Source organism: Convolutriloba macropyga, chromosome 5, assembly GCF_964194025.1.
Source record: "Convolutriloba macropyga chromosome 5, txConMacr16.3, whole genome shotgun sequence".
In the NCBI taxonomy this organism is placed as follows: domain Eukaryota; kingdom Metazoa; phylum Xenacoelomorpha; order Acoela; family Convolutidae; genus Convolutriloba; species Convolutriloba macropyga.
In genome coordinates, this window is record NC_134472.1 from 59,159,226 (window position 1) to 59,176,176 (window position 16,951).

The 16,951-nt window shown below is 39.8% G+C and overlaps 1 protein-coding gene across 3 annotated transcripts in view; it reads left to right on the plus strand.

Moving 5' to 3' along the window:
• The first annotated feature begins 6,057 nt into the window (after nt 1-6,057).
• Nucleotides 6,058-16,951, plus strand: part of LOC142339503 (putative helicase with zinc finger domain) — a 156,597-nt gene continuing 145,703 nt past the window's right edge. Inside the window, exons 1-2 of one of the 3 annotated variants that reach the window (XM_075389586.1) lie at nt 6,058-6,261; nt 6,341-6,668. In XM_075389586.1, the coding sequence (XP_075245701.1) occupies nt 6,260-6,261; nt 6,341-6,668 (330 nt within the window). In that variant the 5' untranslated portion in view covers nt 6,058-6,259. The remainder of the gene's footprint in view (nt 6,262-6,340; nt 6,669-16,951) is intronic. The other 2 variants (XM_075389584.1, XM_075389585.1) reach the window with 2 other exon arrangements.

Genomic DNA, 16,951 nt, shown 5'->3' on the forward strand with positions numbered 1-16,951 from the left:
TCAAATGATCCTTTTGAATGACGGAGTTGAGCATACATTATCTTTGACCCCAAATACCCCAGAATTTGAGTCCTTTATGGCATGGTTTACTGAAGTTGAAATGAGCGACGAGCAGGAGCAAGCTTTGTATCCTCTGATTGCGGTTCTTGGAGACTACTACGGTTCCTCTGATAGCGAACACTGACTACTATTTCGATCAGATCTACAGTGCTAAATTTTAATTGTTTGCTCGACATGATAACAAACTTTCTTAGGCTGTGCTTATTTCGAACAATTTTTTAAAAAATGTGCTAAGTTTTTACTCTGTTTTATGTTTGTGATAAAGGAACTAATTTCTCTCAATTAATGCGCAATTAAAAACTTCGATGTTTTATGTTTATGATAAAGAAACCAATTGAAAGCTTGTCTTCTTTCTTGTTTTTCATGCATTTAGTGAGTGTGGTTAATATGAGTGTCAGTATTATCCAATAAAACTTTTAGGCTGATGCGAAATATAGGCTGAACGAATATTAACTCTAGTTATTAACTCTAGAATTTTAGGCTGAACGAATATTAACTCTAGTTATTAACTCTAGAATCGGGTCAAAGAATTGTTCAAATCAAATTGAACTCGGTAGGAGTACCACTCGGTAGGAGTGCAGTTAAAGTGTAACACAAAAAAAATTTTTGCTATAGCTTGCCTCGGAAAAAAAGTTAGCTTTTCATACGGATGCTAATTTCGCCATTAGCGAATTTTAAAAAAGTTTTGTTTCATTGGGCCAAAACTTTGTTCAAATCGGATCAAACATGGCACAGAGTGTTTCCATGGTACCTAGTTACCATGGAAATACTTTGTGCCAAGTTTGATCCGATTTGAACAACTCTTTGACACAATGAAAAAGACCTATTTTTAAAATTCAATCATTGCAAGTTAATCGAAATAATTGGAAATTTCCGTATAAAAGGCTAACTTTTTTCCTAGACAAGTTATAGCAAAAAATTTTTTGCTTCAGACTCTAGGTGCTCATGGGACACTCCATGCCGACTTTTGTCCAATTTGAAGAAGTTTTTAACCATACGAAAAAGACCTATTTTTAGAAATACTTTTTCGAAATAATCGCAGTTTTTCGTTCGAAAATGTAACTTTTTCCAGGGACAAGCAGCTGGAGTCTAATACAAAAAAATTTTTTTGTTTGCCCCTGGAAAAAGTTACATTTTCGAACGAAAAGTTGCGATTATTCGGAATAAGCATTTTTAAAAATAGGTCTTTTCCGTATGGTCAAAAACTTCTTCAAATTGGACCAAACTCGGCATGGAGTGTCCCATGAGTACCTAGAGTCTAAAGCGAAAGATTTTTTGGTATAGCTTACCTAGGAAAAAAGTTGGGTCTTCATACGGAAATTTGCGATTATTTCTAATAAGTAATTTTTAAAAAAAGATCTTATTGATTAGGTCTTAGAGTTTTCCAAAGTAAACCAAACTCGGCATGGAGTCTCCTATGAGTACCTAGAGTCTAAAGCGAAAAGTCTTTTTGCTATAGCTTGTCTAGGAAAAAAGTTAGTCTTTCATACGGAAATTTGCGAATTTCGCGAGTAACGAATTTTAAAAATAGGTATTTTTCATGGGGTCAAGGAGTTGTCCAAATCAAACCAAACTCGGCATGGAGTGTCCTATGAGTACCTAGAGTCTAGAGAGAAAAGATTTTTTGGTATAGCTTGCCTAGGAAAAAAGTTGGGTCTTCATACGGAAATTTGCGATTATCTCTAATAAGTAATTTTAAATAATTTTTAAAAATAGGTCTTTTTGATTAGGTCTTAGAGTTGTCCAAAGTGAACCAAACTCGGCATGGAGTCTCCTATGAGTACCTAGAGTCTAAAGCGAAAAGATTTTTTGGTATAGCTTGCCTAGGAAAAAAGTTGGGTTTTCATACGGAAATTTGCGAATTTCGCGAATAACGAATTTTAAAAATAGGTCTTTTTCATGGGGTCAAGGAGTTGTCCAAATCAAACCAAACTCGGCATGGAGTGTTCCATGAGTACCTAGAGTCTAAAGCGAAAAGATTTTTTGGTATAGCTTGCCTAGGAAAAAACTTGGGTTTTCATACGGAAATTTGCGAATTTCGCGAATAACGAATTTTAAAAATAGGTCTTTTTCATGGGGTCAAGGAGTTGTCCAAATCAAACCAAACCCGTCATGGAGTGTCCCATGAGTACCTAGAGTCTAAAGCGAAATAATTTTTTGGTATAGCTTGCCTAGGAAAAAAGTTGGGTTTTCATACGGAAATTTGCGAATTTCGCGAATAACGAATTTTAAAAATAGGTCTTTTTCATGGGGTCAAGGAGTTGTCCAAATCAAACCAAACTCGGTATAGAGTATCCCGTATGTACCTAGAGTCTAAAGCAAAAAGAATTTTTTTCATAGCTTGCCTAGGAAAAAAGTTAGTTTTTCATACGGAAATTTGCGATTATTTCGAATAAAGAATTTTAAAAATAGGTCTTTTTCATCGGGTCAAGGAGTTGTTCAAATAAAACCAAACTCGGTATAGAGTATCCCGTGTGTACATAGAGTCTAAAGCAAAAAAATTTTTGTCATAGCTTGCCTAGGAAAAAAGTTAGTTTTTCATACGGAAATTTGCGATTAATTCGAATAGTTAATTTTAAATAATTTTAAAAAATAGGTCTTTTTGATTAGGTCTTAGAGTTGTCCAAAGTGAACCAAACTCGGCTTGGAGTCTCCTATGAGTACCTAGAGTCTAAAGCGAAAAGATTTTTTGGTATAGCTTGCCTAGGAAAAAACTTGGGTTTTCATACGGAAATTTGCGAATTTCGCGAATAACGAATTTTAAAAATAGGTCTTTTTCATGGGGTCAAGGAGTTGTCCAAATCAAACCAAACCCGGCATGGAGTGTCCCATGAGTACCTAGAGTCTAAAGCGAAAAGATTTTTTGGTATAGCTTGCCTAGGAAAAAACTTGGGTTTTCATACGGAAATTTGCGAATTTCGCGAATAACGAATTTTAGAAATAGGTCTTTTTCGTCGGGTCAAGGAGTTGTCCAAAGTGAACCAAACCCGGCATGGAGTGTCCCATGAGTACCTAGAGTCTAAAGCGAAAGAATTTTTTGGTATAGCTTGCCTAGGAAAAAACTTGGGTTTTCATACGGAAATTTGCGAATTTCGCGAGTAACGAATTTTAGAAATAGGTCTTTTTCGTCGGGTCAAGGAGTTGTCCAAAGTGAACCAAAGTCGGCATGGAGTCTCCTATGAGTACCTAGAGTCTAAAGCGAAAAGATTTTTTGGTATAGCTTGCCTAGAAAAAAAGTTGGGTTTTCATACGGAAATTTGCGAGTTTCGCGAATAACGAATTTTAAAAATAGGTCTTTTTCGTCGGGTCAAGGAGTTGTCCAAAGTGAACTAAACTCGGCATGGAGTCTCCTATGAGTACCTAGAGTCTAAAGCGAAAAGATTTTTTGGTATAGCTTGCCTAGAAAAAAAGTTGGGTTTTCATACGGAAATTTGCGAGTTTCGCGAATAACGAATTTTAAAAATAGGTCTTTTTCGTCGGGTCAAGGAGTTGTTCAAATCGAACCAAACTCGGTATGGAGTATTCCAAGTGTATATAGAATCTAGGGAAAAAAGATTTTCTGGTATTGCTTGACTCTGGAAAAAGTTGCTTCTTTCTTTATTTTACTTTATCTAATATATTTTGTAATTTATTATGTTTTTGTTATTGTTTCCGACAGTTCTTAACTATTTTATTGTTTGCTTTTGTTTTGTTTTGTTTTGTCTTGTTTTGTTTTGGAGATAGAGTTTAGGCCTGGTTTTTTGCCAGTGCTTTGCTCAAAAATCTCCTATAGTTGAATGTTCATAACTCCGCCGTAGCCGGTCCCAAGCCCGGTTGAGAGAAGGAGGAGGGAAACACACCCAAAACATACTGGAAAATCTCAAAAAGTTGTTCGTTAGTTCAACTGTAGATTTTTTCAGACAGTATTTAACCTATTTCAGCTCTCGAAATACGAGATGAATGACTCGAATTATGTAGATTTATGATTCGAAGTAGGGGCAGCATGAATCGAATTATGTTGATTTATGATTCGAAACGGTAGGATTATGACTCGACAGACCGGGTCATTGTTCCGAAATACCAAATTTATGAATCGAAAGACCGGGTCATTGTTCCAAAATACCTGATTTATGATTCGAAATACAAGATGCATGACTCGAATTATGTGGATTTATGATTCGAAATACGAGATGCATGACTCGAATTATGTAGATTTATGATTCGAAGTAGGGGCTGCATGAATCGAATTAGGTTGATTTATGATTCGAAACGGTAGGATTATGACTCGACAGACCGGGTCATTGTTCCGAAATACCAGATTTATGAATAGAAAGACCGGGTCATTGTTCTGAAATACCAGATATATGATTCGACTTACCGGGTCATTAACTTCTTCCGGGTCCGTGTATTTAACGACCCGGAATGACACCCCCCCCAGACGACGTTTTGTCGAGTCATAATTCTACCACCTCGCCCCGGGTTGCTTTAATTCTATTCAAGAGTAGCCCTCTTCTTACAAACGGGGATTGTTCGAAAAGTCTCATTTTTTAATCTAATTCAACGCAAGCAGTGATGTTTGAGGAAAGTTTTTTTCACTGTCCCTTTAAATTTAATCCATAACCAACTCGTACCAACTGTAAGCTATTTTAAATTGGTTTGCATGTTCAGACGACAAATTATTCGTGTGCGAGGACAGTCTCTCAGTTCTGACGATTTAACAATTTTTGCTTTATGGGCCAAGTATTGACAGATGTTTGAGAGAAACTGTTCTTTTGTGGTCGAATTTTTAGGCAAGCTAATTTTCCGGACATCACGCAAATCTGTACCATGCTATATCATGTGTCTCAGAAACTCAATCGTGTAAACGCAAGCAATAACTGCTTATTATTGGTTCGCAAAACAACGATCATGCTGAGGTGGTGCTAGGAAAATTGGCCGACAGGGCGTTTAGCCGACAAGGAAAAAATGGGAAATTTAGCCGACAGTTTTATCATAATTGGTCATAAATTTTACTTCAATTGGTCATAAAAGTCTCATTGGTCCATAAATCAGTAGTTCGGTTGTGATAGATTCATATCAAGTCCCACGGGCCGCTGAGGCATGGCCATGGCCCGCGAGGCATGGCCAGATGCGGTAAAATACCTTTGCTACGCTAGTTGATAGACATTCGTTACACTAGTCGATGAAAAAACTGCGGCATATTTGTCCGCTTACGAAATAGTGTTTTAAATTGGCCAATCACAGCTTCAGAATAAGTTTTATTGCTCATTTTACTTAAATTGTCGGCTAAATTTCTCATTTTTTGGTTGTCGGCTAAACGCCCTGTCGGCCAATACGGCGGCCACCTGCTGAGGTATTCTGTATTGTTGGAGTTCGAAGGTCGCTTTCATAATTCAGTTCAGAAGTCACAATTAAATTTGAACGAAAGATATCTAAACCGAAATTATTTTTAATTGTTCCGAGTCATCTTTTTCTCACTTGGGCTGCGAACAGTTGACACTTTTGCCGTGTAGCTTAAAGAATGTCAATAATAGCAAATTATTAGGTACCCCTGCTCTTATGGTTTTGCAAACTGGTAATTCAGTCCAACTCTTTAGTAGGCCAACTGACACGTCGGAATAATACACGCTCGTTCGTTATTTCTCCAGACAACATATTACTGTTGCGTCTGCGACAGTTTCGTTCTGACCGAGTGGTTGGCAGACGTCTCGTTGCGCAGAAAAATGTCAAAGCATTTTAAAAAGCCATTTATTCAGGTTGTTGACTCTCAACGATGACCTTATTTATTGACAAACATTGGTATTCATAGTCGAGATATAAGTAGCCACCGATTTGATTCAAGCCAAATAGTCTATAAGTTCACCCAACCCAACCATTATAAAAGTCAACAGATTTTGTAGGCTTAAAGTGATTAGGCTTTGTACACTCGACAATAAAATTACGTGTAGTGAATTTCTGAGAAATACAGCGCGTTGCATGTTGCATAAATAGAGTATAACGTAATCCGAATGCTTGCAAATTTGTAAGTTGACCAAATTTAATATGATACGAGAGCGAAGATAAAGCTATTATTGAATTCACTGCTTAGTTCAGACAATAAGCAAATTGTTGACTAAATACTGAACTTTTGATGAACTTTCTTCTGTTTTGTGAAGAGATTTTAAGGCATTTAAAGCCGAAAATTTCTTCAAAATTCTGAACAAATTGCTCAGCATTCGTTATGTAAGTTGCTTTTTCACATTTTTCTGCGCAGCTAAATGTTAAAAGCGTGAACACATTTCCGTTTATTTTGTTAAAACAGGAGCAACAGAAAGCAGTCACGTGGCGGAGGCAACGATTGGAGCAATGCTGTTAAAAATGGAAGAGGTGGTGGTGGAAATAATGGACAAAATAATCAGAATATGAGCAGTAATACGACTGGTACAGGACGAGGTGCATCCTCAAATAACGACAGAAACAACAACATCCGCGCTCCGTTCAGGGGTGGTTACGGGGGAGGGCGGGGTCAAAATTATAAGAAAGAGTATCGCCCACGATTGCTGCAGCCCCAACAGCAACCGGGTGCTACTGGCTTTTCTGGTAGTGGAGGTGCCACATACCAGAGTTTGGGCCCACAACCTGGAGATTCAGTAAGTTTGCTATAATATTTCAGGGCAAAGTTTTTAATTGTTAATGAGTAAGTGTAGGTATTTAAATTTTAAGTGGTATATGAATTGGTAACGTAAAACATTTCTACGTAAACCCTAACTTAGGGTCCCGGGTGATGTGGTAGAAGTATGATTCGCCAATTTTTGTCGGGTTGGGCGCTAAAAAAATGCCGGGCGTTTAGCCGATAAAAATTGGAAAATTTATCCAATTTTATTCTCATTGGTCAGCAAATCACTAGTTTGACGGACCATTATCTATAGTGTGCGATCGGGTGGCGCTAGACTCTGCTTATCCCCCCTCCCCATTTACCTTCACCCGACACGGGAGGGGGGTGCAACCATGGATAGATCATCGTTGCGCTAGTTAATAAAATAGCCGTCTATATCTGCGCTTACGAAATACTGTTATAAATTGGCCAATCAGCTCCATGATTAATGGTGCAATGGTGCATGGCCAATCCGCTCATCTTACGTAATTTGTCAGCTAAATTTATTTTTGGTTGCGGCTAAACGCCCTGTCGGCCAATACGGCGCGCAAACCCCTCGCAGGCGTCAGATATACAGTCTGCAATTTTTTTGCCCCACTACTTCAAATCAAAAGCTCACCATTTCGAATCATATACCCACTAGTTCGAGACAAAATCCCGCCATGTCTAGTCAAAAGTTCCACAAAGACGCGTTAATTCGATTCATTTTCTACAGATTCATATTTAAGCTCGTGATCTGCACATGTTTTTGCGCTCTTTAATAATGCCGCGTAGCAAAAACCAGCGTGCCAAATAGCCACGTACAAAACATTTGCTGTATAGAAAGGTCAATAGACGTAAGCTATAGTCATTGGTGGCGTAAGGGACCAGAGCAATGGCTGTTAAAAGCGAGGGGCAGGGTTTCGAGTCCGAGAAGGGCAGAAAGACCGATAATTTCCTGAACCACAAAATTGGCTTCTTTTCGTTTCCCTTTTTTTCTCATCTTTCGTCAATTTTAGGCGTTCAATTTTACTCTTTCGTCCAATCTGCACAGGTTTTGCGCTCATTAACCATACCGCAACGCTAAAACGTCGAGCCAATTTTGAGCTCATTAAGCATACCGCATCACTAAAACAGTAGCGCCAATAAAACCATTGACCGAAATATTGCTGATGTAGAAAGAGCAATTGACACATGCATTACGCAAGGTAACGTAAGGGATAAGACCACTGGTTGTTAAGCTAGGGGTGATTTTTCGTCGCAATTGGTTATTCATTTCTTGGCCCAAAATGAGGATATGTTGTCTTTCTTCCCCTCTTCAATTCTTATCTTTCTCAGATGAAAGGAAAAATTAATTTAACAAAGAAAGATAGGGAAGATTTAACGAGAACGCAAGAAAGACAAGAGAGGATGAAAAACAACACATCCTCATTTTGGGCCAAGAAATGAATAATCAGTTGCGACACAAAATCGCCCCTTGCTTAACAACCAGTGGGCTTATCCCTCACGTTACCGATGCGTAATGCATGTGTCAATTGCTTTTTCTACATCAGCAATATTTCGGTCAATGTTTTTATTGCTCAACTGTTTTAGCGATGCGGTATCCTTAACGAGCGCAAAATTGGCTCGACTGTTTTAGCGATGCGGTATGTTTAATGAGCGCAAAACCTGTGCAGATTGGAATCCTAAAATTGACGAGGGAAAGATGAGAAAAAAAGAAAGGGAAACGAAGACGCGAATTTTGTGGTTCAGGATATTATCGGTCTTTTTCCGCCCTTCTCGGACTCGAAACCCTGCCCCTCTCTTTTAACAGCCATTGCTCTTATCCCCTACGCCACCAATGACTATAGCTTACGTCTATCGATTCTCTTAACTATAAGTCATACTTTAACGCAATGGTTAACAACCCTTCTATCGTCACATGCTTCAACTGTCCTTAGAGGTGCAGCCTGACCGGCTACACCACCATAATCAAGCTCCTAATCTGCAGATGTGATTGCACTCCGTAAGCATGGCTCAATACAAAGCGAGCCAATAAAGCCATTGAACGAAATGTTTGATTTAGAAAAAGCAATAGACAAGTGCAATGCGCATCGGTAGGGGATGAGACCTGTGACGTAAATAGGTCCTTTTTGTTGGCCCAAAATAGTAGTTGTTGTTTTTCATCCACTCCTGTGTTCCTTTCTTCCTTTTCTCCTCTTTATCTTTGTTATAATTTTCTTTTTTACTTGTTAATTATAGTTCAAGTCCTATGTCATTATGATTAAGCTCCCACGTTTCGCACGTTTTATTAATCTTTAAACATGCAGCCTAACGTAGCGCATGCATTCTGAGACGCGCTCCTTAAAGTATTAGCGCTCCTTAAACATTCGACGCAGTAAAGCTAAAATCTCGCTAAAGATAACAAAAAATTGCTGCTACATAGGGTAATAGCTGCAAATAATAGGCATTGGTGGCAAAAGCGGCAAGATCTATGGAATTCAAACTAGGGGCATGGGTTCAAGCCCGAATTGTTGAGAATAAAATCGTATTTTTTAAACTTTCTATTCTGCTAAATGAGTTTCTTCCAATGCTTTTGCGGGCCTTCTAGTTTAAGCTCCTATTCTGCACGTTTTAGCGCTCCTTAAGCCTGTGGCTCAGCAAAAGTAAGCGAGGCACAAAAGCCATTGACAAAAAATTTGCTGATGTGGAATGGACAATAGACGAAACCAATACGGATCGGTAGAGTAAAGAATAAGACCTATGCCGCATGGGTTCGAGCCTGAGTGCGTGCCGAAAGTGGCTCCTGTATTCTTGTCCCCAAAAACTGGTAATCGTCGTTTTTCATCCACTGCTGTCTGGTTGACTTTCTTCGTTGCCGCTCTTTCCTTTCTTTTTCTTTCATTCTCTCGTTTTTGTGTTGTTTACTCTTTTTCAAACCTTCACTCTCTAACCATTTCTTTTTCGCGTTCTTTTATTCGCTCTTTCTTTTAGTTTTGTTCACTGTTTCTATCTTCCTTTGTTTGTTTTTTGCTCTCTTTCTACCTTTTTGTTCTTTCTCTTACTTTCGTTATTTTTTCTACTCTTTCACTCATTTCTCTGACACATTTTTCCTTTGGCTCTTTCTTTTTGCTACCCTATCTCACTCTTTATTTTTCCAATCTTTCTTTCACACCTTGTATCAGTGCGTTGTATCAATGCTTTAGTATTATGTTATATATGTATGGATGTACGTATATTTTCGCGTCTGTGTTTGTGTGTTTGTTTGTTTGATACCACAAAGAAGGATTTTGACATTGAACTTTGATGTGTCTCTCCGCGTGAGTTTTGTCGTGTAGCTCGGCCTTTTCTGTGACTTAAATTTTTGATATTACCATTATTTTTAACGTAAGCTAAATTGAATTGCTCTGCGGTAATGGTTATTGTTTATTCGTCATTGATGCTCTTTGCTGTCCTTGATCCCTTTACAATTGTTAGCACATTTCGTTTCACGTACTTTCTTTTAATATAAAGGTGGTGAAAGAGATGTAATTAAGGATATTGGGATAGTTCATCTGGCGCTCTTTGTGCAAAACAGGAGCGGAACTCGTGCTACTGGGCTTTGCTTCATTCTAATGTTTTTTTTTCGGAATAAATTGTCATGTTCTCAGAGTGCAAACGTTAAAATCAGTTTTTCCCGAGTAGAAATTCGTTAAGGTTTTGTATTAATTCTTGTCGAGATAGCAGAAGCCTTTTAGCAGTTCTCATAAACCAATTGCCCGTTTTCGTCAAATGTTCTCAACAGTGCAGTTTTTGCCTAAAAATGGTTTAATTTTAAATTTTTAACTTTCAAGAATTTTTCATCTGAAGCGAGATGAAGTTTCTGCCAGCACATTGTGCCAGTAAAGATTTCAGTAGAAATGAGTTTTCGAGAAATCCGACTCCTGATTTTGGAAATTGCTCAGCCACAATCTGGTAATCTTGAAAAAATTGACAGAAAGCCCAATCATATAAAGCAAAGTTATTGCTTTTGTCCTCGAGACTGAAAAATGATGAGAAAGAATAAACTATATTTTCTGTGTTGACTGAACTAGAAAACATTGCATATGAATGTCCTAACGGAAGCCATATGTCCTCAAGACTAATCTTCAGAAATGTTATAACTGAAATCTTTTTGCATTAGACAATATACCTCTTAGGAACTTCATCAGAAGGCGTTTGCTGTCGAGACGTAAAAGGTCCGAATTTACACATTCTACGTAAATTCACTCTCGAATAATATTTCTATCAACAGGCTAACTCCACTTATGGAATGGTGATGCAGTTGATGCACGCATCAGTATCCTGATTTTCTGATCAAAAGTTTACTGAATGAGCTCAATGACTACGTGAGTTATTACGCGTGCTTCGCTTTGTTGAAATACGTGCACTTCAATTCTCCTTTGACTGAATTACAGAATGCGTGAGTTGCTCTGAGCATTACTCGTTCATCATTTCGTTGACATATGCAATGAAATTTTCTTTAATCGCATTGGATAATAGTAAGGCAGACCCAAGGTGGGCTCCTTTTTCAGCCTTAAGATATAGAGTTGGGGCTACTTATTTCTGCGCGCGAAGTAGGTTTACCTATATCTCTAGGACTAACCGACTCTGTAAAACACTGAAGATAAACTTCTATTAATACCGTGGTAATACAATACAGCACCAGAGTTAAGGGTATACACATGATGTATCTAAACTAACAGACTGACTATAGTTAGTGCAGCATGCGCTTTATATAAGAGAATGGTGTCTTCACAGTCTCTAATTGGTTGGAGGAGTACATCCAGTATTTGTACTGCAATATCCATCCGGGTTTAAGAGTATTGAATCGGAATTTGTGAGTTGTAGCTGCAATACGCTGGATGAGTGGTCCTCGCTGTAAAGGAGGCGAAGAGTCGTGTTGTCGTTGGTGGGGTTGTGACTTTTGCCGTCGTCTAGAGTCCCTATCAGTAGAGTTGACTTGTGTCGTCAGTAAGTTGTCCACTTCAAGTGTGGAGTCAGTAGAGGTGCCAGTTACGGGGTGTGCTGGCCAGTAACGTCAGTCCCGTCAAAGTACCCAACTGTCTCACACCTTGTACTGTGAATTTTGTTCCCAGTTGGAAGATCGCTTGTCTGTAGTCTCTGTCTGGTTGTACAAGGAGATTTCTGTTTATCTCCAACTGGTACAGGATTTTACCGGTCAGATTTACCAGCTTACCTTCTGGTGAAAATCCATCTTTTAGCTACTCTTTCAGCTACTTATTCTGTTAAACTTTTCAGTGAAGTTTAGTGCCTGCTTTTAAAGCTCCGACCGGAGAAAAGAAGAACACGGATCCTAATCGTCGATTGTGGCTATCTTCGAGAAGTGAGGACCAACAAATTTAAGTAAATTGAAAAGTTAAAATGAGAAATAGGAAGGAAAAAAAACAAATGTCGAGTGAATTTAAGAACAATGAGTCTTTAAGTTTTGTTGGTCAGTGAGCCCGATGTGGTAGGACTGTGACCTACGTCCGAAATTCGAATTCAAAGTCAGGGGCCCGATTTATCGGATCTCCGAAGAATTCAAGGAACTCTTTATCTCGTGCAGACAGGCGGCAAGTGCACGAAGGTATAGTTCAACGTTGCAGTGTGGTTGCAACGCTAGAAGGTGGTTGAGGATCTGTGTCTCCTCTAGTGTCGGTTCCCGATTTGCCAGCTTGTCCACCATCCAGTCCCTGTTGAAGAGATTGAAAGTGTGTCCATACATACACTTTGACTCCTCCCTCTCCACAATGGAGGTTTTTCGATGGGGACAAGTATCAGGCGATCCGTTTTTGCATAAAGTGGCGCAAACACGAAATAATTCTTGATAGGGTCGAGATGGCGGAGTGTGCCTTCGCAATATGAGGGATTTATGATATAACTGTAGTTCAGATAGTAGGGTGAAGTGAGTTTAGTATTTATAATTGGAGACGTGAGTACATATGAACTAGAGGGTTAGTCCGGTGAAAGTGATGGTGAAAGAAGACGTAATTGTAAATCGTATGGAGAATCTTCTTTTATTCACTTTGTGAGTCTGGTTGTTCACATCCATTGGTGTTTGATGCAAAAAACGAAACTGCAGATAGAAGGGGTCGTAAATACAGTATGGGGTGACATCTCTCGTGAACAGTGTATTCAGATAGTCGTTTTGACGATCTGCAAGGGCAAAGAAGTACTTTGAGAGGTGTCATAATTGCTCTTTGCAGCGGGGGTTGATCGCGAAGTGGAGGCACTATAGTGCGAGGTCCTTATCCCGTCCTTCTTCCACGTCTTCCAACTGTCCCGTGGAGCATGCGCTGGCCATTGTTTTCAACGTGTGATGTGGTGCTGTTGAAAAGTAGTTAATCCTCTCGGGGACCTGAACACAGTGTTGATGCCCAAAGGATTTGTGAGTTGATGGAACTTGAAGTTCGGCCCCGGTGCTCTGTAGCACTCCTTGTGTAGGGTTGAAAGGGTTGACTCGGCCTTTTAAAGATGAAAGTTTTGAGCCTCGTAGTAGAAGGCTAGCGGTATGCCGGGCAGGCGACTGTGAGGCCTGAATTTGGGATGAGTGGACCGGGTAGATCTCGTGCGGCTTAGCTCTGGGGCGTCTCCTTGGAGAAGGATCCGTACAAGGATAGTTATCGGTTGATGTTGACCGATCGTGAGGAGGTCGGGGGAAAGTTGCCTGAGGTCAAAGTGGAGGAGTTGTCTGTCCATATCTTTGTGATGGAGTGGTAGTTGGAAATGATAGTGGTGTAGGAATCGCTGGTGGTGGGTACGTCAGTGGTTGGCTACGTGGTCGTGGGCCACGGATTTGGCCTGAGTAGGCCCAGTTGGGGACCACCCTTTCGGGTGTGGATCGACCCGATTGTTCCGCAGCGACTTCATCAGCCCAAGAAGAGCTGTGTTGGGGTTGAGTTAGTGGCTCTGGCATCAAAAATGGTGGTTGTGACGCCAGAGAAGAATTGCGGTGACTGTGGTACCGACTATGAGCCTTCAAGGAGAAGTTCTTGTGACGAAGTTGGGAGTCTCATTTGCGTTGGTGGTCTTTTGTCGCTCTCTATGCAACTGGAGTTCTGACGACGAGGCAGTGAGGGGTGAAGGCTGTGGGTTCATCCGCGCATGAGTTGTTCAGTCCACAGACTGTGGCTGTAGAGAGGCCTGGGCCACCGTGAAGAGGGCCGGCGTTTGCATCTCAAACACAGGCTCTGGTACCGGAGGGGGCAGCACCAAGCGTGTAAGCGGTGAAGGCAGGATGTGGTCAACATCCAGCGTAATGAGGTCGTATGCCGTAGAGTCGATATTTGGTGGAGTAGGTGAACCTCCCTCTCGTGCACAGAAGAGACAGTTGTGGTGTCGCTAAAAAAGTGTTAGAAACGAGTACTAGGTAAATTTAAGATCAGTTCTTCCGCGATTTCCTGATAGTCAGGATCATCCTCAAATGAATCTTTAGAGATTGATATAGCACGTGAGCGTTTTGCGTTTATTAGGGTGAAAATTGTGCAAGTGCAATCATTGAAAATTGAGTTTTTTGTGTGATTCTACCGGTAATTCATAGTATTCAGGAAACCAGTTTGCATCATAAATGTGTTATAGGGTTTCTGAGTTTATTTATTAAATGTGGATACGCTTCTGCCACAAGTTTTGTAGCCGAAAAAATATGTCTCACTGGACTTTTTCAAAATCTGTGTATAAACCAAGATAAAAGTGTAAGTGAGTCTAGTGTTTCTTCTTCAGATAAATCTGCATCTTTAGCAGAGCTTATATATGTATTTATAAGGTGAGTGAAACCTTCAACGTACTGTCTAGCGATTTTGTGCACACTTTCCTTTCGTGTTTTTAAAGCAGTGGTATTTAATAACGCTGCTAGGCGTTTTATAAATTTGAATGACGATTTCCTTAATGCACTAACTCTATCAGAAGGTTGTAATTCTGACCATACTCCTTTAAAGAATTCAAACAATGTGTCTGATAATGGATTAAATAAAGGGTCTTAGAGTGAAACATAGTTGTTAATTAGAAGGTCACAAATAAAAAGAATTGAACCTTTTGTGAGTTGTGTTCCGTAAATTGAATATGAGAGAAAAGCAATTCTTGTGACTTGCAAAGCTTTATCCGGTAGTGAAAAGAAAGGCTGTTGATCTACTGCAAAATAGTGTTATTTGAGTTGTTTTGCTATGTTAAGAAGTAAGTTTAATTGATGTTAGTGTTAATATTGTGCAACGTTGAATGGTAAAATTTCCTGTATGAGGAGTTTGTTCTGTTGTGCAAGAACAGCTAATTGTGATTTTTCCGAATTTGCATCCGGTTTTGATGGCGTTTGGCCATTGTGTGTTCATTTTAGTCGTTGTAATTGTTTGTTGGGTTGTGTTCCCCGTTTTCTAAATTTTTTGTGCAGAAAAAGTATAAAGTTATATAAACTAGCTCTGTCTTTTTCTCAGTAGAGAATAGTGTGTTTTATGTGAGTTCTTTTTACGATAAGGGTTTTTTAACTCACTGGTTGCACCAGTTAATGCAGGCCCAAGGTGGGCTCCTTTTACAGCCTTAAGGTATTTAGAGTTAGGGCTACTCATTTCTGCACGCGAAGTAGGCTTACCTATATCTCTAAGACTAACCAACTCTGTAAAACACTGAAGATCGTGGAAGAGCAAAAAATTAAGGTGAACTTTTTCGTTCACCTGTGGCCTTTTCAAGCAATTTTTTGTTTCAATTTTTGTTTTGTGCTTTAGAGCTTTGGATAGGCTATAGTAATAATAACATTAGAGTTGCTTTCAGTGAATTTTGAAATTTGTAAAGTACTTGAGTTTTCAGCAAATTGGGAGCGTTTTCTACTGTAGGATAGTTAAGCAATTTTTATCGTGGTAATACAATACAGCACTGGAGTCAAGGGTATACACAAGTTGTATCTAAACTAACAGACTGACTAGAGTTAGTCCAGCATGCGCTTTTTATAAGAGAATTGTTTCTTCTCAGTCTCGGATTGGTTGGAGGAGTACATCCAGTATTTCGACTGCTATATCCATGCGGGGTTAAGAGTTTTGATTCCGAATTGGTGAGTTGTAGCTGCAATACGCTTGATGAGTGGTCTTCATTGTAGAAGGAAGTGAAGAGTCGTGTTGTCGTTGAAGTAGGGTTGTGACTTTTGCCGTCGTCTAGAGTCCCTATCAGTAGAGTTGACTTGTGTCGTCAGTAAGTTGTTCACTTCAAGTGTGGAGTCAGTAGAGGTGCCAGTTACGGGGTGTGCTGGCCAGTAACGTCAGTCCCGTCAAAGTACCCAACTGTCTCACACCTTGTACTGTGAATTTTGTTCCCAGTTGGAAGATCGCTTGTCTGTAGTCTCTGTCTGGTTGTACAAGGAGATTTCTGTTTATCTCCAACTGGTACAGGATTTTACCGGTCAGATTTACCAGCTTACCTTCTGGTGAAAATCCATCTTTTAGCTACTCTTTCAGCTACTTATTCTGTTAAACTTTTCAGTGAAGTTTAGTGCCTGCTTTTAAAGCTCCAACCGGAGAAAAGAAAACGGATCCTAATCTTCAATTGTGGCTATCTTCGAGAAGAGAGGAACAACAAATTTAAGTAATGTGAAAAGTTAAAATGAGAAATAGAAAGGAAAAAAAACAAATAATGTCGAGTGAATTTAAGAACAATGAGTCTTTAGGTTTTGTTGGTCAGTGAGCCCGATGTGGTAGGACTGTGACGTACGTCCGAAATTCGAATTCGAAGTCAGTGGCCCGATTTATCGGATCCCCGAAGAATTCAAGGAACTCTTTATCTCGTGCAGACAGGCGGCAAGTGCACGAAGGTATAGTTCAACGTTGCAGTGTGGTTGCAACGCTAGAAGGTGGTTGAGGATCTGTGTCTCCTCTAGTGTCGGTTCCCGATTTGCCAGCTTGTCCACCATCCAGTCCCTGTTGGAGAGATTGAAAGTGTGTCCATACATACACTTTGTGGCTCCTCCCTCTCCACAATGGAGGTATTTTATGGGGACAAGTATCAGGCGATCCGTTTTTGCATAAAGTGGCGCAAACACGAAATAATCCTTGATAGGGTCGAAATGGCGTAGTGTGCCTTCGCATTATGTGGGATTTATGATATAACTGTAGTTCAGATAGTAGGGTGAAGCGAGTTGAGTATTTATAATTGGAGACGTGAGTTCCTATGAACTAGAGGGTTAGTCCGGTGAAAGTGATCATGAACGAAGAGGAGGCACTATAGTGCGAGGTCCTTATCCCGTCCTTCTTCCACGTCTTCCAACTGTCCCGTGGAGCATGCGCTGGCCATTGTTTTCAACGTGTGATGTGGTGCTGTTGAAAA